General features: G+C 45.2%; 1 protein-coding gene across 2 annotated transcripts in view; it reads left to right on the plus strand.

Annotated features, from left to right (window-relative positions):
* CCDC190 (coiled-coil domain containing 190) overlaps positions 1–23856 on the plus strand; it is a 48129-nt gene that overhangs the window by 17539 nt on the left and 6734 nt on the right. For both annotated transcript variants that reach the window (XM_089683066.1, XM_089683067.1), the window contains exon 2: positions 9924–10125. In XM_089683066.1, coding sequence (XP_089539192.1) covers positions 9924–10125 — 202 coding nt within the window. The remainder of the gene's footprint in view (positions 1–9923; positions 10126–23856) is intronic.

Here is a 23856-nt window from a genome sequence, read left to right on the forward strand (position 1 = left end):
CAGGCTGCCCTTCACCAGGGCCCCTAATGGTGGGGATGGACTTGACGCAGCCAGGAACCAGGTCGCGGCCCCCGAGACACCCCGGCTGCGGTAATGGCCGCCGCCAATGGCGTGTAGCTGGTAAGAACGGCAATAGCGTAGTCAGGCAGGCCGGGTCGACAACAACGGGACAAAACAGTACAGAACAGTAGACAGAGAATCACAGGTCACGGGCCGGGTTCAGCAACGGAAGGTCAGATCGAAGGAAAACACAGAGAATGGTCTTAGTCACAAGCCGAGTCAGATACCAGAAGAGTCACGAGAGTATACACAGAGCTGTAGCAAGACAAAGACACAAGTGCAAAGAGCATGTGCGGATCACAGGCTTATATGAACTCAGCCACACCCCTCTGGGGGATGGACCTCAGAGACCTGAAGGCATAAAAGATTCCCACCATGCTCAGCAGAAATCCAAGATGGATGCCAGCACATGGAGTAACATAACCTCTGGGAAAAGGTAGGACCTTGACAGTACCTCCTCCTCAAGGGCCCCTCCCCCTCCGCGGCTCCACAAAAGGTTTCTGAGGAAAGCGGGTATGAAAAGCGCGGAGGAGAGCAGGACCATGGACATCCGCGGAAGGAACCCAGGAACGCTCCTCGGGACCATAACCGCACTAATGAACCAGGAACTGTAATCGACCACGCACCAATCGAGAGTCCAGGATGCGGCTCACCTCATACTTCTCATGACCGTCAACCCGAATGGGACGGGGCCGAGGCAGGGAGGTAGTGAAGCGATTGCAGATCAGAGGTTTCAACAGTGATACATGAAAGATATTGGAGATCCGCATCCCAGGAGGAAGGGCAAGGGCATAGGCCACCAGATTCACCTTGCGGAGAATGCAAAAAGGACCGACAAAACGGGGAGCTAGTTTGGGTGTAGGCACCCGAAGATTGAGGTTACGAGTAGACAACCACACCCGATCGCCGACCTGGTATGAAGGAGCGGGCAACCGTCTGCGATCAGCCTGGAACTGACGTTGAGCTGAGTCCCTCAAGGCCCTCTGGATCTGCCCCCATGAAGAACGCAGGGCAGCAAGATGGTTCTCCACAGCCGGAATGTCCTGTGGTGAGAACCTCTCAGGTAATACAGCGGGTTGGTACCCATAGTTGGCCATGAAAGGAGACATCCCGGAGGAGGAGTTGACCGCCGAGTTCCTGGCAAACTCTGCCCAAGGCAGGAGAGCGGCCCAATCCTCCTGATGGTCCGAGATATAACACCGAAGGAATTGTTCTAAGGCCTGATTGGAACGCTCCGCAGCCCCATTGGACTGCGGGTGGTAGGCTGAAGAAAAGGAGAGACTAATACTCAACTGGGAGCAGAAGGCGCGCCAGAATCTGGACATGAACTGACTCCCGCGGTCCGAGACAATCACCTTGGGCAACCCATGCAGGCGAAAAATCTCCCTGGAAAAGACCGTGGCCAGTTCTTGCGCTGTTCGTAATTTCCTGAGTGGAATACAATGGCACATTTTGGAAAAACGATCGACGACCATGAGAATGACCGTATGACCCCGAGACACAGGGAGGTCTACAATAAAGTCCATGCCCAGGTGTGACCAAGGACGCTCCCCATTGGGAATGGGTTGCAGAAGACCCATTGGAAGATGCCGTGGAGATTTATTCTGGGCACAGATCGAACATGCCGCTACATAAGAGGCGATGTCGGCACGGAGAGTTGGCCACCAGAACAACCAGGAGACGACCCAAGACAACTGGTCCCTCCCCGGATGCCCGGCAGTTTTGGAGTTATGGTAGGTACGCAGCAGACAGGTGCGCAACCCCTCGGGTACAAAACATATACCCTCCGGTCTCTCGAGAGGAGCGTCAGTTTGAGCCGCCAAAATCTGCTCCCCAAGGGGAGAAGTCAGACTGGTGCGAATGGCAGCCAGAATCTGATCCGGAGGTATGACCGAGGTTGGCTCAGAGTTCTCCCTGGACAACTCAGAGTATTGCCGCGATAATGCATCAGCCCTGACATTCTTGGAACCAGGCAAATAGGAGACCACATAGTTGAACCGCGACAAGAACAAGGCCCATCTGGCCTGACGGGGTGTCAATCTTTTGGCCTCCGAAAGATAAGTCAGGTTCTTATGATCGGTAAGAATGAGGACCGGAACCGCGGAGCCCTCGAGCAGGTGCCTCCATTCCTTGAGAGCCAGAATGATTGCCAACAACTCCCTATCTCCAATCTGGTAGTTGCACTCTGCAGAGGAAAGCTTCCTGGAGTAGAACCCACAGGGGAGTAGGGGTCCATCGGGCGACCGACGTTGAGACAGGAGAGCGCCTACTCCCGTCTTGGATGCATCAACCTCAAGGACGAAGGGCAATCCAGGATTGGGATGAGACAATATCGGAGCCGAAGCGAAGGCGGATTTCAGAGCCTCGAAAACTCGGATGGCCACTGGTGAGGATTACTGCCCTTCTTGGTTAGGTCTGAGAGAGGCTTTGCCAGCGTGGAGAAGTTCCTGATGAACTTCCGATAGTAGTTGGCGAAACCCAAAAAGCGCTGAATGGGCCGAAGACCATTGGGACGAGGCCACTGCAGAACCGCCGCAACCTTCTGAGGGTCCATGGAGAATCCCTCCGCAGAAATGATGTAGCCCAAAAAGGCAACTTGGGATCGATGGAATTAGCACTTCTCAAGTTTACAAAAAAGTTTGTTCACACGTAATCGTTGCAGCACCTGCTTGACATCCTGGATATGGGACTCCATGGAGGCAGAGTAAACCAGGATGTCATCCAAGTAAACTACCACGCACTGCTGCAACAAGTCAGGAAGGACATCATTTATGAATTCCTGAAAAACTGCAGGCGCGTTACACAACCCGAAGGGCATCACCAGGTATTCGTAGTGACCGGTTCTGGTGTTAAACGCGGTCTTCCACTCACCCCCCTGTTTGATCCGTACGAGGTTGTACACCGTCCTAAGGTCAAGTTTGGTAAAGACTTTTGCCCCCTTAAGGCAGTCGAACAACTCAGTAATCAAGGTAATCGGGTAGGCATTCTTAGTGGTGATTCGATTGAGACCCCTATAATCGATGCAAGGCCTCAATTCACCACCCTTCTTCTTTACAAAGAAAAAGCCCGCTCCTGCTGGGGAAGTAGACTTACGAATGTGCCCCCGGGAAAGCGCATCCGCAACGTACTCCTCCATGGCCTTATTCTCTGCAACCGAGAGAGGATACACCCTGCCACGCGGAGGAGTGGCACCGGGTTGCAAGGATATGACGCAGTCGTAAGGACGATGAGCAGGTAAGGCACCAGCGCGTACCTTATCAAACACGTCCTGGTACTACCCATAATCGGTGGGCAACGCAGAGTCCGAGGAGGCACACAACACCATAACTGGCCCACGGATGCACCCGGCCCCACAATGTGGAGACCACGAGAGAATCTCGGCAGTTCGCCAATTAAAGGTTGGATTGTGCGTCTGGAGCCAGGGATACCCCAAAACCACCGAATAGTGCGGAGAAGAAATCACCTGGAAACAGGCCAACTCCCTGTGAACGGCCCCAATAGCTACTTCAACTGGCATGGTCTCGTGGGTAACCTGCGGTGGTTGCAGGGGCCTGCCATCTATCGCCTCGAGAACCAATGGGGTAACTCGAGCCTGCAGGGGTCCATAAACAACCCGCCGGCCCCAGAATCTACCAACGCCTGGGCCGTCACCGAGCCCTCCACCCAAGAGAGGACAACGGTGATCAGTGGTTTATCTCTGCGGAACGCCGGGGACAAGGAGACTCCACCCAAGATCTGTCCCCGACAGGATCTCAGGTGCGAGCGTTTCCCGGACGGACCGGACAGGACTGCCGAAAGTGCCCACCAAGGCCACAGTACAGGCAGCGACCCTCCCGACGCCGAGCGGCCCGCTCTCCCTCGGAAAGGCGAGCAAACCCCAGTTGGATGGGCTCACCACCAGACAATCTATCCCCAGGAGGCGTGGGAGGAGAGGGAGGAACGGGTGGGACAGAAAACACAGGTGCTAGTCGATTGGAAGGCCTCCGCAGGCATTCCTTGAGTGAAGGCCTCTCCCTGAGCCTGGTATCAATCAGGATCAGGAAGGAAATTAGTGCTTCCAGCTCCACAGGCAATTCCTTGGCTGCAATCTCGTCCTTCAATGCATCAGAAAGACCCTGAGAAAACGCAGCCACCAGAGCCTCATTGTTCCAACCCACCTCTGCCGCCAGGGTACGAAACTCTATGGCGTACTCAGCAACGGTCCGTGAACCCTGATGCATAGACATGAGCAGCTTGGCAGCCGAGGCGGAGCGAGCCGGTACATTGAATACCCTACGGAAGGCATCGACAAAACCGGAAAACTTGTGAATTACCGGGTCATTCCTCTCCCATAAGGGATTTGCCCAGGCCAAGGCCTTGTCTGAGAGTAGCGATATTAGGAAACCCACCTTTGACCTCTCAGTCAGAAAAGCGTGGGGTATTAATTCGAAGTAAATCCCCACCTGGTTGAGGAACCCACGACACTGACTCGGCTCACCCCCAAAGCGCTGTGGAAGAGGGGCTGAACCAGTCATACCTCTGGGCGCTGTGGGTACCTCAGCAGCCACGGCGGTAGGCACAACAAGCGGAACAGCAGCGGGAGCGACCACCGGAGTGACAACAGGCCTAATAGCACCAGGAGTAAGGTGCGCGGTGCGTGCAAGCAGAGTTTGCAACGCCTGAGCGAACTGATCTAACAGGAGATACTATTGATCCAGTCTGGCGACCAACATTGGAAGCGAAGGTGTACCTGCACCGTCAGGATTCATGGCACTTGTGTAATGTCAGGGAAGGGCTGTGGAACGGACAGGAAGGCCTAGTGGCAGGATAACGCACTGGCTGACGACAACCACCACCAACAGACCGAAGTCCCTCAGGGCGCGGAGTCTAAGTCCCAGGCTGCCCTTCACCAGGGCCCCTGATGGTGGGGATGGACTTGACGCAGCCAGGAACCAGGTCGCGGCCCCCGAGACACCCCGGCTGCGGTAATGGCCACCGCCAATGGCGTGTAGCTGGTAAGAACGACAATAGCGTAGTCAGGCAGGCCGGGCGACAACAACGGGACAAAACGGTACAGACCAGTAGACAGAGAATCACAGGTCACGGGCCGGGTTCAGCAACAGAAGGTCAGATCGAAGGAAAACACAGAGAATGGTCTTAGTCACAAGCCGAGTCAGATACCAGAAGAGTCACGAGAGTATACACAGAGCTGTAGCAAGACAAAGACACAAGACACAAGTGCAAAGAGCATGTGCAGATCATAGGCTTATATGTACTCAGCCACACCCCTCTGGGGGATGGACCTCAGAGACCTGAAGGCATAAAAGATTCCCACCATGCTCAGCAGAAATCCAAGATGGATGCCAGCACATGGAGTAACGTAACCTCTGGGAAAAGGTAGGACCTTGACACTCTCCAGGTCCTTGCTTCTTCTCTCTCCTTCCTCGGCCACTTCCCCTAGCACACCAGCTCCAGACTCACATGGGAGCGGACTCTCACTCTGCTCTCCCAGCACACCGACACTGCTCCCTTGCCGCACCACCGTCCTCCACCGCTCCGGATCAGATGACACCCGGGCTCCGCATCCTCTCACTCCAGGGAAGGGTAAGCTGTTTCCGCACTTAGGGTACAACACCTCATACTCCTTCTAGCACGCTGGCGCCCGTAGCCTCCCAGCCATGCTGCTACGGCTTCCTGCTGCGGCTCCTCCCCATTTCCCCTCTTATTGCCAAAGCTTATTTGAACAAGCTGAGGTTAGAAGGTTTCTATGCAGAAGTGAGCCTGATTTTGCACTCTCCAGTTTAGTAAATAAACCTCATAGTGTTAGAGAATTGGAAGCTATTGTAGGGAAAGCTAGCTAACTGAACAACGAGAGATTTGGGTCAGTTAGAATATTATACTTTAATTCTGATGGCACCATTTTACTTGGACTGCTGATTGTTGCGTGTCACACTGGAAACTATAGGCAAGCCTCCCTTTGGTATAATAAGTTTTTGTGATAGCCTAGACAGTTTGGCCATTATACCCAATAGTGAATGATATACTTGGTGAGATTGCTGGATCCGGTGTGACACTATTTTGTTTGATATGATAAATCCATTCATTTTCGATCTGGTATCGGGGTGAGCTTACTGCAAGATGGTATTTCTGAGACCCATTTTTAAGGACTGGTGTGACATACCCATTTGATTTATATACCTGTATCCATCAGACAGACATCTAGATGTCCAATACTTACTACTGATACCTAGTAAACTTTAGAGCTACCATACATATACTGAAGACAGGAAAGTGGATCCTTTGCTTTATCCAGCAAAACACGTCAATCTACTTGTCTTCTTCACTGTATTGAATAATATATGTATTTTCCCGTTTGCTGATTGAATGGCAGTGGACATGATATTGTTTTTTATTACATGAATTTTAATGTAACAATAAAATTGTATACTGTTTTTATATACAGTGAAGGAAATACGTATTTGATCCCCTGCTGATTTTGAATGTTTGCCCACTCACAAAGAAATGGTCAGTCTAAAAATTGAATGTTAGGTGTATTGTAACACTGAGAGACAGAATAGCAACAAAAAATTCAAAAGAAATGCATGTCTAACAAATGATATACTGATTTGCATGTTCATGAGGGAAATAAGTATTTGATCCCCTATCATTCAGCAGGATTTCTGGCTACCAGGTGTCTTTCATACAAATAACAAGCTGAGATTGGAATCAGTCTCTTAAAGGGAGTGCTGCTAATCTCATTTTATTACCTGTATAAAAGACACCTGTCCACAGGAGCAATCAAACAATCAGATTCCAAACTCTCCACCATGGCAAAGACCAAAAAGCTGTCCAAGGATGTCAGGGACGAGATTGTAGATCTACACAAGGCTGGACTGGGCTACCAAACTATCCTCAAGCAGCTTGGTGAGAAGGTGACAACAGTTGGTGCAATCATTCGCAAATGGAAGAAACACAAAACAACTGTCAGTCTCCCTAGGTCTGGTGCACCATGCAAGATCTCACCTCGTGAAGCGTCAATGATCATGAGAACAGTGAGGAATTCTCCTACACGTGAGGATCTTGTCAATGATCTCCAGGCAGCTGGAACCACAGTCACCAAGAAAACAATTGGTAACACATTACACCGACAAGCATTGAAATCCTGCAGTGCTCGCAAGATCCCTCTGCTCAAGAAAGCACATGTCCAGGCCGGTCTGAAGTTTGCCACTGAACATCTGAATGATGCAGAGGAGGACTGGTTGAAAGTGTTGTGGTCAGATGAGACCAAAATCGAGCTCTTTAGCATCAACTCAACTCGCCACGTTTGGAGGAGGAGGAATTCTGCCTATGACCCCAAGAACACCATCCCAACTGTCAAACATGGTGGTGGAAACATTCTGCTTTGGGGGTGTTTTTCTGCTAAGGGGATAGGACAACTGCACTGCATCAAAGGGACGATGGACGGGGTAATGTACCATCAAATCTTGGGTGAGAACCTTCTTTCCTCAGCCAGGGCATTGAAAATGGGTCGTGAATGGTTGTTCCAGCATGGCAATGACCCAAAACACACGGCCAAGGCAACAAAGGAGTAGCTCAGGAAGAAGCACATTAAGGTTCTGGAGTGGCCTAGCCAGTCTCCAGACCTTAATCTGATTGGAAATCTGTGGAGGGAGCTGAAAGTTCGAGTTGCCAAACGTCAGCCACCAAACCTTAATGACTTAGAGAGGATCTGCCAAGAGGAGTGGGCTAAAACCCTCCTGAGATGTGTGCAAACCTGATGGCCAACTACAGGAAACATCTGACCTCTGTGATTGCCAACAAGGGATTTGCCACTAAGTAATGTTTTGTGAAGGGGATCAAATACTTATTTCTCTCATGAACATGCAAATCAGTGCATAATTTGTTAGACATGCATTTCTTTGAATTTTTTGTTGCTATTCTGTCTCTCAGAGTTACAATACACCTACTATTTGATTTTTAGACTGATCATTTCTTTGTGAGTGGACAAACATTCAAAATCAGCAGGGGATCAAATACTTATTTCCTTCACTGTAACGTTCATGTTTTTTTTGTGCCACTTATAATCCCCTTATTTCATTGTCTCACTCGTGGAACGATGGGATGCTTCTACTTTATAATTTAATTGTAATTATGGGGAAGGTGCCAGTATAAGTTTTACACTTGGTTCTCCACCCACATTATATGGCCCTAACATTTCTAGCTACAGCCATCTTGAGTAATGGCAAATAAATCATGTAGTATTTACTTCCTGGAATCCATCTGACCTTAGCTCAGGTATACAGACAGGAGGAAGTGCGTAGCTGAGAAAGCCCCTCCTCCAAATGAATCAAAAATAATGCCCATGAAGACTACTATGAAAACATTTGAACTAAGAATGATAATTCTATTTGGCACAAAAGATAACGGCCTTAACTTGGACATGGGATTCCTCAACCATTATCCGACAGCTTTATGACTATATATTAGCTAAAGCTTGACCCCCTCTGTGTGAGTGTAGTATCTCCCCCCCTCGCTTTTGATGTATCTTATCTGTAGCCTTTTTTTTTTTTTCTCAATCCCTTCTAACATTCTGCTTAAACTTTGTGATTTGTAATAGTACTGCTTAGACCTTGAAGAAGGGGACATACCCCGAAAGCTTGTCCTCAAAATTGTATGTTAGTGCAAATTAAAAAAAGTATCACGGACAGTACTCAATTGTTTCTGTCTTTTGGCCAGTCAATGGCAAATTGTAACATCTTCAGCACATGTCTTTTTTTCAACAGTGGGACTTTGCGGGGCTTCTTGCAGATAGCTTGGCTTCACATAGGCGTCTTCTAATTGTAACAGTACTCACAGGTAACTTTAGACCTTCTTTGATCTTCCTGGAGCTGATTGTTGGCTGAGTCCTTGCCATTTTGGCTATTCTTCTATCCATTCGAATGGTAGTTTTTCGCTTTCTTCCACGTCTTTCAGGTTTTGCTTGCCATTTTAAAGCATTTGCGATCATTTTAGCTGAGCAGCCTATCATTTTCTGCACTTCTTTATATGTTTTCCCCTCTCAAATCAACTTTTTAATCAAGGTACGCTTTTCTTCTGAACAATGTCTGGAATGACCCATTTTCCTCAGAATTTCAGAGAGAAATGCACTGTAACCAGCATGTACAACATTTGCTGCCTTCCTTCCTTAAATAAGGGCAATAATTGGCACCTGTTTTTCAAAGAATGAATGACCTCACTAATAGAACTCCACACTGCTATTATTTTGAACATGCCCCTTTCAATTAGTGATTCAATTACACAGAATCAGCAGCATGCATGTCATGACTGTTGGGTCTGTTGGATTTCTATTACTCTACTACACCTGCTAGTAATTTATTTGCCATGTAGAAATATAATTTCTACCAAAAACAGTGATTGATCAGGTTAGTGATGTCTGATTGCTATTATTTTGAACACAACTGTATGACATCATTTTGGCCTAGGCCAGAAACCAGGAAGCAGCAGAAGAATTTTAAACACAGAAAATGTTTAAAGCAAGTAAATATAATATACCTTCCTATCTATTTACTAAGGCTAGCAGAATAAGGATTAAAAATACTGTAGGTAATGTTGATTGAGAGAGTTTAATTCTGCTTTAAGGTTAGAAAATTAAATGGAAATGTTACTTATTGCCGTGTAAAAACAAAGAAGGTCTTTCAGACATTATGCAAAGGGTTTGATATCCCATTTTAAAAGCAGAAAATGGGAGGTGAAGATTAGAAAAGTTGTTTCTTTCAATTCTTTCTTATTCTCAGAATTTGACTGGCTCACCTACTTTTATGTGATGTAATTGTACTAATATTGGTACAAATATTTCACCAATGCAGTTGTTTTTGCTCTCTCAGGTATTTGAAGATATGAATCGTTCCAGGCTACTTGGGAACAATGTGGATAAGCAATGGGAATCAGAAAGACGCGGAGCTAAAAGAGCAGAGGCCAGGCTTAACAATGGGATCCAGGAAATCAAGGAAGCTCAGAATTACCACATAAATAGCATGACTAAGGAACAAAAACGACTGCAGAAGGATCTCATCAGAATCAAGCAAGGTAAGATCATTGCATTTGCAAATATAGGGTACATATGTGCTATACAAAAATCAATAAAGCCCAAAACATTGCAGGATCCTCCACAATGTTTCTGACACTGGGTACTACCAGAGCTGCATTCTGGGGCTTTGTGTTACTGCATCTAAAAGAAGGTGCATGGTATATGGGCCAGGATTAAGTACAATGTAGGCTTGCAGGATGAATCTACTTAACCAAAATGATGATTTGGGGAGAAAATGTAAAGCAATGCACTGTTCTGTTGGGTAGACATGCCCCAGAATATAGTCATGCTCTGGGTAGTTTTTAACTTGTGTTAATTTTGTCAACAAAAATACAACTAAAATGCAAACAATTCAGGTGACTAAAATACGACTAAAACTAAAATGGCATTTTAGTCAAAAGACTGACTAAAACTAAATTGAAATTTGACATCAAAATTAACACTGGGTATATATCACAGCGGCTAAATCTGTGTCTGTATTGCATGTTCAAACCTTAACCACTTCCTGTCCGGACACTTTTACCCCCTTCCTGTCCAGGGCAATTTTCAGCTTTCAGCGCTATCACACTTTGAATGACAATTGCGCGGTCATGCAATACTGTACCCATATGAATTTTTTACCATTTTTTTGAGACAGATAAAGCTTTATTTTGGTGGTATTTATTCACCGCTGGGATTTTTATTTTTTTTACTATGTAAATGAAAAAGTCCAAAAATTTTGAAAAAAAGTGGTTTTTTTAATAAAATTTTGCAAATAAATAATATTTCATCCTAAATCTTGGCCAAAATTTATTCCGTTATTTTTTTAGTAAAAAAAAAAAATCCAAATTAGTTTATAACCAAACATTATAATTTTTAAACATTTTTTTTTACATTTTTATTTTATTTTTTTTTATATTATTTTTTATTTTTATTTTTTATTTTTACATACTGTCACCCTAGCAGTACAGTGTCACCATGGTGACACTGTACTACTTGTGGGGGGTGATGAAGATTTTTTTTTTTTTTTTTACACTGATTGCTTTTACACCCATATAGGATGTAAAAGCAATCATTTCTCTTTCTCTCTGTCTGCATTCTTGCAGTCATTGAGAAATACTGAGTGAGCTGTGATTGGTCACAGCTTGTCACATGGTACAAGGCTGTTGTGAATAGCCTTGTACCATGTGACCTCTGTGATCATTCACAGATTTCACACGTAGTAAGCAATGATGTCACAAGTGACATCTTGCTTACTACTTTGCATGTGATCACTGATTCGCCAATCAGTGATCACATGACCGGGACCTCATACAGAGGTCCCGTCCGACGATCGGTGTTTCACTGTGTCCGGAGGACACAGCGGACACCGGATCGCGGTGGTGCGCGCTCCTAGGGAGCGCGCACAGCTAGAAAAGGCGGGTGCCGTTTAGGAACGGCAACCCGACCTTGGACTGCCACCGCCCTGCCGTTTATAAACAGCAGGCGGACGGCAAGAGGTTAATACCATAAACAATATCATGTTAGTAAATGTTTACTCCAGAAGTAGATAACGAGTTTGGAAATTCTAGAGAAGTGATTAAATAATGCATTACAATTTAACTAAACCCATTAGATTTTAATCTATTAAATGTACTGGAGATTTTAGTCGACTAAAATACGACTAAAATTTAAATAATTCAGATGACTAAAATAAGACTAAAACTAAAATGGCATTTTAGTCCAAAGACTATGACTAAAGCTAAATCGAAATTTGACGTCAAAATACTGTTGAGTACATGTGCACATATCTGCTAGAACCTGTGCTAAAGTGCTCACATGCATTTTGGCAATAGCCATAGTCATACAGAGAGGCCACAGCTAACGCATCAACTCCCAGATGATGATCACTGCCATTTAATGGTTATTATCTGAGAAAGCAGTGTATTTTTAGGAAGATGACAAGGGAAAAGTGGGTTGTTTCCTGAAGGAGAATTAAAACAATGTCATATGTATAGCAGTTGACCATGGCTGCAGGTGGTGGCAGCTGTTTACACATTAATGAAGAATTGTGTTCTCTCCAAGTATATAAAAAATAGTGGTAACTATAATAGGAAGCAGAATGTGAATCAGGTCTGCCCTGAATACATTTTAGAGCCTTAAATTGGAAGGGGTAGACATTTGTAAAGAAGTGGAAATGGTGGGTGGAGTTTACTTGTATATAAAATTAGAAGTTGAAGCCAAAGCATTCTAAGCACACAGAAGGATTGGCAGAGAGTTACAGAATGCAAAGAATAGTAAGAAGAGGAAGCCATGTAGCAGAATTCGTGATAGATTGTTGAGATTAATGTCAAGTTAGTGAATGACTGGACAGCAGGATGCTTTAGTAGTCAAGGCAGGAAATTATACAGGCACAAGCTCAGATAGTTTACGCTATACCCCTAATGAAAGCCCATTTCACAAAAGGAGGCCAGTAGTGCTGGTAACTTGATAGAGGCCCTCTTAACTTTAGAAATCAGTAATGTCACATTTCCCTGAATAAAAGCCACTTGACAAGCCTCCTAGGCCTAGACATGAATTCAGAAAGGTTAAACAGTGCCAATAGTGTGTCCCCTCTGAGAAAGGTATTGATGTGGGAAATGTTGCTTGTACTTCATTTCCTTATGATAAACTGTGTCAGAGGAGTTGTGAAACCACCAACACTCTGCAAAGCCCCAAACAACCCACTGCAGAGCAATATGCAGCAGAAGCCAGAATTTCCCATTAAAGAAGCCTTAATGTCTCAGCTTACCCTAAAAAATATTGCCAAATATACAGTAGCTGAATCCATCTGAGCAAACATGGTGCAAAGCTAAGGCGTTTTTTAAACAACTTCCAAGGATGGGGGTAAATACTTTTTGTAGGCACTGTATGCACTTTTTGTAGGCACTGTATGTGTGTATATATATATACACACATATATATGTATATATATACACACACACTGCTCAAAAAATTAAAGGAACGCTTTGAAAACGGGGAAAAATATCATGCTGGATAGCTATACTGATATGGACTGGGTAATATGTTAGGAACGTAAGGATGCCCCATTGTTTGATAGAAATGAAATTTATCAACTTACAGAAGACTGAATTCAAAGACACCCTGAAAATCAAAGTGAAAACAATATGCAGCAGGCTAGTCCATTTTGCTGAAATTTCATTGCAGCAACTCAAGATGGTACTTCCAGATCTGGCCCAGGGCATCACTGAGCTCCTGGACAGTCTGAGGTGCAACCTGGCAGTATTGGATGGACCAAAACATGATATCCCAGAGGTGATCTATTGGATTTAGGTCAGGCGAGCATGGGAGCCATTCAATGGTATCAATTCCTTCATCCTCCAGAAACTGCCTGCATACTCTCGCCACATGAGGCCAGGCATTGTTTTGCACCAGGAAGAACCCAGGACCCACTGTACCAGCGTTGGGTCTGACAATAGGTCCAAGGATTTAATCCCGATACCTAATGGCAGTCTGGGTGCCATTGCCTAGCCTGTAGAGGGCTGTGCGCCCCTCCATGGGTATGCCTCCCCAGACCGTCACTGACCCACCACCAAAATGGTCATGCTGAATGATGTTACAGGCAGCATAACATTCTCCACAGCTTATCCAGACGCTTTCACGTCTTTCACATGTGCTCAGGGTGAACCTGTTCTCATCTGTGAAAAGCACAGGGTGCCAGTGGTGGACCTGCCAATTCTGGTGTTATATGGCAAATGCCAATAGAGCTCTATGGTGCTGAGCAGTGAGCACAGGACCCACTAGAGGATGTGGGGCTCTCAGGCCACCCACATGAAGTCTGTTTTTGATAGTTTGGTCAGAGACCTTCACACCAGTGGCCTGATGGAGGTAATTTTGTAGGGCTCTGGCAGTGCTCATCCTGTTCCTCCTTGCACAAAGGAGCAGATACCGGTCCTACTGATGGGTTAAGGACCTTCTACAGCCCTGTCCAGCTCTTCTAGAGTAACTGCCTGTCTCCTGGAATCTCCTCCATGCTCTTGAGACTGTGCTGACACAGAAAACCTTCTGGCAATGGCACGTATTGATGTGCCATCCTGGAGGAGTTGGACTGCCAATGCAACCTCTGTAGGGTCCAGGTATCGCCTCATGCTACCAGTAATGAGAAAAGATGAGTAGGGAAAAAAATGTCAGTGGCCTCCACCTGTAGAACCATTCCTGTTTTGGGGTTCATCTCATTGTTGCCCATCTAGTGCACCTGTTGTTAATTTTATTAATACCAGCTCATGCTTGCAGTCGGGGGAGGGGCCTGATCATGGCGCTGTGAGGCTGCATGTAACAGGAGCTCCAGGTGCCCGCCGATGGACGGAGTGAACGCTGCCTAGGTCCCATGCTGTATGGATTTAGTATGGATAGACTCTTACCAAAAGCCTTTGCTCTGTGAAGTTGGTGGGCTTCCATGGCTCCTTGAGCGGTTCCTCCCGGGATCGTGGGCCCACGCCGCAGGTGGTGGTGGCTGCAGACCCTGGCTGGAGGAGTGAGGCGCCGGGGTGTCGGTGCTGGAGCTGATCCGGGGGCCGGAGCTGACCTAGTGGTGAACCGGCGGTAGCCAGTGGAAGGCGGTGGAATCCTGGACTGAGAGCAGGAGGTGGCGGTGACCTCCCACGTGACTACCCGGAAGCCTGGGAGAACGGTGGGGCCCTGTGGACGAGAGGGCATCGAGCACCAGAGGAGAGTCTCCCCTTCACTCCAGGGCAGAATCTCTGGGAGACCTGAGACCCTGAAAATACCCACAGAGACCCAATTAAAAGCCCCCCCACAGAAATAATTATATTATCATGAAGCTGGATCTGAGACCCTGGTGAGGACAGGAGAGTGCACTGAGATGGATGTCTCTGTACCCGGAGCACGGTCGGGGATGGTGAGTTGCCATGGTCCACGGCAGGAAATTTAAAGTTTGTGTTAGCACTGAAGGTCCGATTGTAAAGTATTGAATATCGGAGCAGTGGGGGGCAGGAAAACTATATATGTTGGGTGTTTTTCATAGAGGGGTGGAACTGTTAAATTTTTCTTTTGCCCCTAAAGTAACACAGCAGGAGTCACACAATTGTACAGAAGAACAGTATAAAAGAACCTTCCTGGGGACTAGTACTAATATACCTGTACATCAATATAAAATTAGCGGGAGAGCCGAACAGATATGAAGAGTAGATCAACTAAAGGCGGGGGTTCAAAAACCCCAGAGTCGAATGCAAACACCAATGCAATCAGAAAATATATGCCCCTACAGGAGAAGAGTCCAGAGAATCGAACCCTGGAAAGACAACATGAAGGAACTAGAAAATATGACGGAGATCAATCTAGATTCTCATTAGGGACTTGGAAAGGGAACCAGATTAACAAATCGATAAGCATGGACAGTGTAATGGAACAAAGTGTCACAGAACAACAGGGAGCTACTGTATGTCACAAATGGAAAGAAGAATAAAGCAACCGAATGCATGTGCTCCTGAGCTGGACAGTGAACTCCACAATGTCAATATCCCCACATGAGTAAGAAAGGAATGCAAGCCTTGCTGCCCTCAACAGACCAGGTAAATCCAAATAGAACTGTATATAAGAAACAAAAAGAGGGCACACGGGCCTAGTGCATTACCTTTAAAAATGAGATTTATTTATAAATAGTAAAATACTCACAAGAGAAATAAAATCAGATCACATGGAAAGCATGTCACAAAGGATGCAATGTGGTCCAAAAACCCCTGAAGATGGTCTGGTGGGGGACTGTGAACCTCTGGTTAGCTGGTGGCTGACGCATTTCGAGGTTGTACCTCTTCCTCAGAGCTATGTCACAAATACCTACAAAAACTGAGATGGCGAAAATATTTGCGAAACTGGAGATGTCAATGAAAAATGAGATGGGGGTATTACAAAATGATTTGGGCCGAATATTAACGGGAGTGGAAGAAGTGGAATGGAAAATGGAGGTACATGCTCAATTAATAAATTAGAAACGCAGGTGGAGGAGATGTGAAGAGAACAGAGAAAGCTATCATTTAAATTGGAAGACCAAGAGAACCATGACAGAAGAAATAATCTAAGGATCCGGGGTCTACCAGAAGAAGCGCAAGGAGAGGACTTACGTGATAAAATAAAGAGTGAGTTCAATCCAATAATGGGAAGACCAGCGACAGAACACCTGAAAATTGAGAGAGTACATAGGATTAGACAACCGCAAGGAGTGTTGGTAGAAAGCCCCAGAGATGTGATAGTCCGATTTCATTACTATGAAGATAAAGAAAGAATATGGAAAAGTTTGTGTGATACTACCGAAATAAAATATGAGGAAACAAAGCTGCATATCTTTGCTGACATTGCATTCAAGACACCAGCCAGAGGAAGATTATTATTATTATATAGTATTTATATAGCGCCAAAAGGTTTGCTCAGCGCTGTACATTATAGTGGGGGACAGTACATGAGACAATACAGTAACAAAACAATACACGAGGGGTTTTGAGGGCCCTGCTCTTTCGAGCTTACAATCTAGAAGGGAGGGGATAGTGGCACAGGAGGAAGTGGCTGTGGGGGATGGAGTGGTAGGAGGAGTGGAGGAGATCGGCAGTTAGGTGAGGGTGGGGTAGGCTTCCCTGAAGAGATGGGTTTTCAGGGTGCGCCTAAAGGTGAGGAGGGTAGGTGACAGTCTGATGGATTGGGGTAGTGAGTTCCAGAGAATGGGGGAAGTCCTGGAGAAGTCCTGCAGTCGGGCGTGGGAGGTGGAGACCAGGGAGCTAGAAAGTAGGAGGTCTTGTGAGGAGCGAAGATTATGGGTTGGGTGGTATTTGGGTATCAGGTCGGTGAGGTAGTTTGGGGCAGCATTATGAATGGCTTTGTATGTCAGTGTTAGTAGTTTGAATTTGATGCGTTGGGCAATCGGGAGCCAGTGGAGGGAATGATAGAGGGGGGTGGCAGAAGAGGAGCGGTTGGTAAGGTGGATGAGTCTGGCCGCTGAGTTCAGGATAGACTGAAGTGGGGATAGTCTATGACGAGGTAGGCCGGTGAGGAGGGAGTTGCAGTAGTCCAGGCGTGAGATAATGAGGGAGTGAACGAGTTATTTAGTAGTGTCTGGGGTTAGGAACGTACGTATTTTGGAGATGTTACGGAGGTGGAACCTGCATGAGCTTGCTAGCAGTTGGACATGGGGTTGGAAGGACAGGTTTGAATCTAGAGTGACACCTAGGACTTTGGCTTGCGGGGTGGGACTGATGGCGGCGTTGTTGGTCATGATGGAGAGGGGGGGCGCGGGCTGGAGGGGAAATTAGGAGCTCGGTTTTTGAAAGGTTCAGTTTGAGGAAGTGGAGCGACATCCAGTCTGATATGTTGTTCAGCAGATGGGTGAGAGAGACTGCAGGGATGAGTTGAGGGGTGGAGAGGTAAATTTGCGTGTCATCGGCGCAGAGGTGATAGTTGAAGCTGTGGGAGTGTATACCAAGGGAGGAGGTGTAGATGGAGAAGAGAAGGGGCCTGAGGACAGAGCCTTGGGGGACCCCAACAGAGAGGGGGAGAGAGGGGGAGGTGGTAGCATTATAGGTAAGGCTGAAGGAGCGTTGGGATAGATAGGAGGAGAGCCAGGAGAGAGCGGGGTCTCTGATGCCAAGGGAGTGTAGTTTATTGAGGAAGAGAGGGTGGTCAACTGTGTCGAAGGCCGCGGAGAGGTCGAGGAGTAAGAGGACTGAGTAGTGGCCATTAGCTTTGGCTGTTAGCAGGTCATTAGTGATTTTGAGTAGTGTGGTTTCGGTGGAGTGTAGGGGACGGAAGCCAGACTGTAGTGGATTGAGGAGGTTGTTGTCAGTGAGGTGGGAGCTTGGGTGATTGTAGATTAGGCACTCAAGGAGCTTGGAATTGAATGGCAGCAGGGAGATGGGTCTAAGGTTGTTCAGGTCAGTGGGGTCCAAGGAGGGTTTTTTGAGTATGGGGGTGATGTGCATGTGCTTTAGGGGGGAGGGGAATGCGCCAATAGAGAGGGAGAGATTGAAGATGTGGGTGAAGGAGCGTAGGATGGAGAGGGAGGGTGCCCGGAGGAGTTGTGTGGGGACAGGGTCAAGGGGGCAAGTGGTGAGTCGGGCTTCTGGGAAGACCTTGATGACCCCCTTAGTGGTGGCAAGGCTGAAGGAGCGGAGTGTTGGGTGGGTTATGGTGTGTGGGATGTTAAGGGTGTTGGGGAGCAGGGCGGTTGCGAGGTCAGAGGAGGGGAGAGTTGGAGGGGTTGTAGTGGGAGGGAGGCTAGGTGGGGAGGTAGGTGGAGCATTGGCAATGTTCTTACGGATTGCGTCAATCTTATTTTGGAAGTGAATGGCAATCTTGTGGGCGGTGAGTGAGGTACTGGGTGGAGGTGGGGGGGGGAAGAGTAGGGAGTTGAAAGTGGAGAAGAGCCGGCGAGGATTGGAGGAGAGGGTGTTGATGAGGGTTACGAAGTAGGTTTGTTTGGCGGTGTGGAGGGAGGAGGTGTAGGTGAGGAAGGCGGATTTGTAGAGGGAGAATGCTTGATGGGAAGATCTTTGAAACCGCTGTTGGGTCAGATGAGGGAGAAAAAAGTTCGATGTAACTGGGGTTTTCCAGCATGCCGGATTGGGTAGAAAGATGAGAAATTGGCAAGGCTGAGGTTCCCAGAAGACTTTAGTGACTTTTGTGAAAAATTAGAATGACAGAAAATGGACCTAGAGTGGTGGTCAGAGGGATCTAAAGAAAGTGTATGGCAGGGGAAAGGATAATAGCAGCGGGTATCTAAGAAGAGAAAGTAGGCAGATATGGGGTGGGCAGGGGAGGGATTGGGGAGGGAGAGAGGTCAGGGAAGGGAGAGGGGGAGAATTCCTCAGTTTCTCCCAGAGCCCAGATGTTGTTTTTCCTTTCTCCCTCTCACTCAGCCACAGGGATGGAGGGGTAGAGGGAATTTTGATTTGGCGGGTCGCCTGGAAGTCAAACATGCTGTTAAACTCTGAACTGACCTATGTTACGAGCTAGGGGTCAGAGTGGGCGTGCGTGTTTTGAGTCTCCCACCAAAATAGGAATTGCTAATGGAAATAAATCACGACAGATTCCAGGGCAATATGTAGGCTATGGGGGTTTTAGGAGTAAGATAGTTAAGACGAAGGGGGGGTGGGAATCAGGACGATGGGTGGGTGAACAGAGTGGGAGGAAGGTGCGGGGATGTTTTAGGTGGGGAGGGGGAGAATGTCATGTCTTAAGTTGCCTATACCTATGTTCCTTTGATGGGAAATCTGGAAGGGAAGTGAAATAACATTAGAAATGAGTTTTATTACGTTTATAACTTATAACGTGAAAGAATTAAACTCCCCTCAAAAAGACATAAGACATTTAGGGAAATTCACCAATACTCCATAGATGTAGTGTTTTTACAAGAGACACACATAACCCATGATACAAATGTTAAGTTATATTCAAAGTATTATTCAACATGATACTATGCCGATTCTCCAATAAAAAGGGCCAAAGGAGTAGCAATCGTGTTTTCAAAATATGTAAGTTTCACCCTGGAGGGGAGACTGGAGGACCTAGAGGGTCGGTTTCTTTTACTGGGGGGAAAATTACAAGGATTTGAATATACACTAGTTAATATTTATGGTCCAAATAAAAACCCAGTAATATTTTTGGAGGGTGTGTTAAGAAAACTTACTGAATTTAAAAAGGGTAGTTTGGTTGTGGCAGGAGATTTTAATCTCCAGAGAGAGGGCGGTAGGAAATTGTTGAAGAGGATATTATATCAATGTCAATTAACTGACACTTGGAGAGTGAAACATCCAAGAGAAAGAGACTACACCTTCTTCTCTCCAGTACATAGATCATATTCACGACTGGATTATATAATGATCGAGCATAGACAACTGGAGTCATTGGTTAGCTCCAACATAGAGGTTATGTCTATTTCTGATCATGCTCCTGTCACAATGAGACTATGGGTAGGAGGAGAGTGGGATAAAATAACTATGTGGAGACTAAACAAGATGCTCATACAAGACCCTGAAATAGAGAAAAGGCTAAGGGGGGAAATAGAGCAATTTTATGCGTTTAATGAGACTGAGGAGGTTTTCGGTGGCCATAATATGGGAGGTACACAAAGCATATATTAGGGGAATATGGATCTCGATAGGGGCAGAAAAAAAGAAAGACCGGGAGAAAAAAATAAGGATGGTGATGAAGGAGCATTATAAATTAGAACAGTTACATAAAAAGAAGATGGGTATAGATATACATCGGAAGATAATTCTTAAAAGAGAAGAATTAAAAGATCTAATGGAACAAGAATCGAGAAGAATATTCACTAGATTTTCAAAGAAAAGATACCAGTGGGGGAATAGACCAGGAAAATACTTAATGAGGAGACCAAAGGAAAAGAAATCTATGAATTTTATAGAAAAAAATTAAAGATGGAAAAGAAGAAACGGTGTACACGCCACTGATATCACTAGTATGTTTCAAAAATATTATAGCAGGCTATATGATGTGAGCTCTAGAAATCAAAAAGAAACAGAGGATGAACAGAAGAGAAAAAGGCAGAAATATTTAAATGAGGTGGGGGTGCCAAGAATATCAGAAGAAAAATTAGAAGCCCTAGAGAGAATTATCACCCCGGAGGAAATTACCTTGGCCCTGAAGAGTACAGCAGCAGGAAAGAGCCCAGGCCCCGACGAATATACTGTAGGCTATTACAAGAAATGTAAAGATCTTCTGGTCCCTAGAATGTGGAGATATTGCAAGCACATATAACAATTATACTTAAAGAAGGAAAGGACAGCTCACAGTGCGCTAGTTACAGGCCCATATTATTAAATATAGACACAAAATTGTATGCTATGGCAACTAGATTGAAGCAGATGATGCCGAAGTGGATACACTTGGATCAAATGGGATTTATTCCTGGCAGAGAAGGGAGGGATGACATGAGATCATTGCTCTTTTTACAAAGAGCAAAGAGAGAGAAATTGCTGAAAAGGCTTGTGGCAGAGTTGCCTAAGAAGTCATGTTAGACACGTTAGAGGCCTTAGGATTAGGGAAAAGTGGATAAAAGGGCTTTATAATGATCCGTCAGCGGTGGTAAAGGTCAACGGATACCTTTCTCAGTTTTTTAAAATGTATAATGGTACTAGACAAGAATGGCCACTCTCTCCTTTGTTATTTGTAATATCTCTGGAACCCGTGCTGGCGAGGGTAAGAAAGTATGTAGATATAACAGGAATAAAGAAAGGTGAAGTGGGGCATAAGGTAAATATTGTAAATCCCAGAATAACGTTGCCTAATTTAATGAGACTATTAAAACAGTATGGAGAGCAATCAAATCTGAAAATAAACCCCTCAAAGTCAGAGATATTGAATATCAATGTCTCAAAGACAGAGAAGCACAGTGTACAAAAAGATTTTCTATTTACATTGAGGGAAAAGGAAATAGGTTACCTTGGAATAAAATTAACTCCTTCAATAAAAGGCCTATATCAAGCACATTATAATCCATTAATAAATGAAATAAAGGATGAGTTAGGGAGACTTTCAAAGGGAAGAGCCTCTTGGATAGGTCGTATAAATTTGGTAAAGATGGTGATAGTACCAAAAAACCTGTATAAGTTTCATATGCTCCCAGTACATCTACCAGGATCTTTTTTTGGGACAATAAAGAAGATGGTACTTAGGTTTATATGGGCAAATAAGAAACTAAGAATTAAGTATGAGGTATTGTATAGAGCAAAAGGGAATGAAGGATTAAACCTACCTAAGTTTAGGAAATATTATTTATCGGTGATATTATCACAAATGATCACAAATTGTTGATTGAACAAATAGTTTACAAGGGAAATGTTGGGTAAACGTGGAAGGGACTTTAAGTAAGTCACAATTAGAGAAGATTATCTGGATACCACATAAATTTCATATCTTAGATGTGAATACTAGTTATTTAACAAGGAAAGTTTTAAGAGTTTGGGATATAATATACAAGCAAAAGGGATGGAAATATAATTCAATATTAACTCGTTTGAAGGATTTATTGGATAAGGGGAAACTGTACACTTTTCAAGACTTAAAGAGGAAAAAAGATTTATTTTTCACATTAGATGAGTGGCGGTATTGGTAATTAGGTCATTTTGTTTTAACGCTTCTACAACCACTGAGGATATCGGAGGATCTGTACCCATTTTAACAATTGTTGAATGTAAACACAGTTCAAAAACAGGCTACCTCCAGGATTTATAAGATCCTTACTGATATGGAGGGAACTGATCCTCCCTTGTTCTTGGCGAAATGGGAAAAGGAGCTGGGAACAGAATTGAATGAGCAACAATTCCAAGTTTTCAGTGAAATAATATGAAAATAGGGTATTATACCATCAAATTAGTCTAGCTAAGGGTCTGATTCCCAAGTTCTGGCAAGCTCCAGAGCCCCCAAAAATAAAAGATTGGATAAACGATTCCGATTGCACAACGGATCAAATTCAAAATCCTAACACTGACGTACAAAGCTGTCCACCATACTGCCCCAAACTACATCACTGACCTAATATCCAAGTACCGCCCAGCACGCACACTCCGCTCCTCACAAGACCTCCTTCTCTCTAGTTCCCTGGTCTCCTCCTCCCATGCCCGCCTCCAGGACTTCTCCAGGGTGTCACCCATCCTCTGGAACTCCCTGCCCCAACCCATCAGATTATCATCTACTCTCCTCTCCTATAGGTGCACCCTGAAAACCCATCTCTTCAGGGAAGCCTACCCCACCCCCTGCTAACTTGCCGACCTCCTCCACTCTTCCTACCATTCCATCCCCCACAGCTATCGCCTCCTGTGCCACCATCCCCTCCCTCCTAGATTGTAAGCTCGAAAGAGCAGGGCCCTCAATCCCCTCATGTTTTGCATTGTATTGGTATTGTTCTGTCACATGTTCTGTACCCCTTTGTAATGTACAGCGCTGAGCGATCTATTGGCGCTTTATAAATACTGTATAATAATAATAAACAGTTGAATATATAAACAGGATGGAGGATTTATACCATATGGAGGAGGATAAACTGGAAACATTTAGGAAAATGTGGAGTAGATTGTCAGATTTTAAAACATCTAAAAGATATTTGGAAGTGGTTGGAGTATAAGATGAAAAGTTTGGAGAGAGTACGATGGAGTATTTGGGGGGGGGAGTGAGTGAAGGAAAGACAGAGTGGAGGCATGAGGGAAGGGACATGGATATAGCCAGAAAAATGATTGGAGGAATAAGTTAGGAATAAGGATATGGACAAGGGTAACTGGATAGGGGGATTGGGTAGGGGATAGGATAATTTAAGTGGAATTTGTGCATATGTGAACTGTATGGGTATAAGGTTGTTTTTCTTTTTGTAATGGAAAAATTCAATAAAAGATATAATAAAAAAAACACCAAAGCAGCTGAAACTGATTAACAACCCCCTCTGCTACTTAACTGACCAGATCAGTATCGCAGGAGTTTAATTGACTTGATGCTATACTCTGATTAAAATGCATTCCTTTAATTTTTTTGAGCAGTGTACATATATATATATATATATATATTTCATAAACACAGAGACCAAATATTTAAATGTTGGGGTTTAAAATGAGGCTAAGAACACTCAGTGGTAACCTGTGAAACAGTGCTGGTGAGTGTTAGAAAGTCAGAATACCATTTAACAGTAATGGCACAGTTGAGCTCTTATATAGTAGGTGAAAATCAATCTAATAGTATCATAAACAGTAAATGTGTTG

This window comes from Staurois parvus, unplaced genomic scaffold (genome assembly GCF_062004578.1).
Source record: "Staurois parvus isolate SC_StPar_1 unplaced genomic scaffold, SC_StPar_1.0 ptg000300l, whole genome shotgun sequence".
NCBI lineage: Eukaryota > Metazoa > Chordata > Amphibia > Anura > Ranidae > Staurois > Staurois parvus.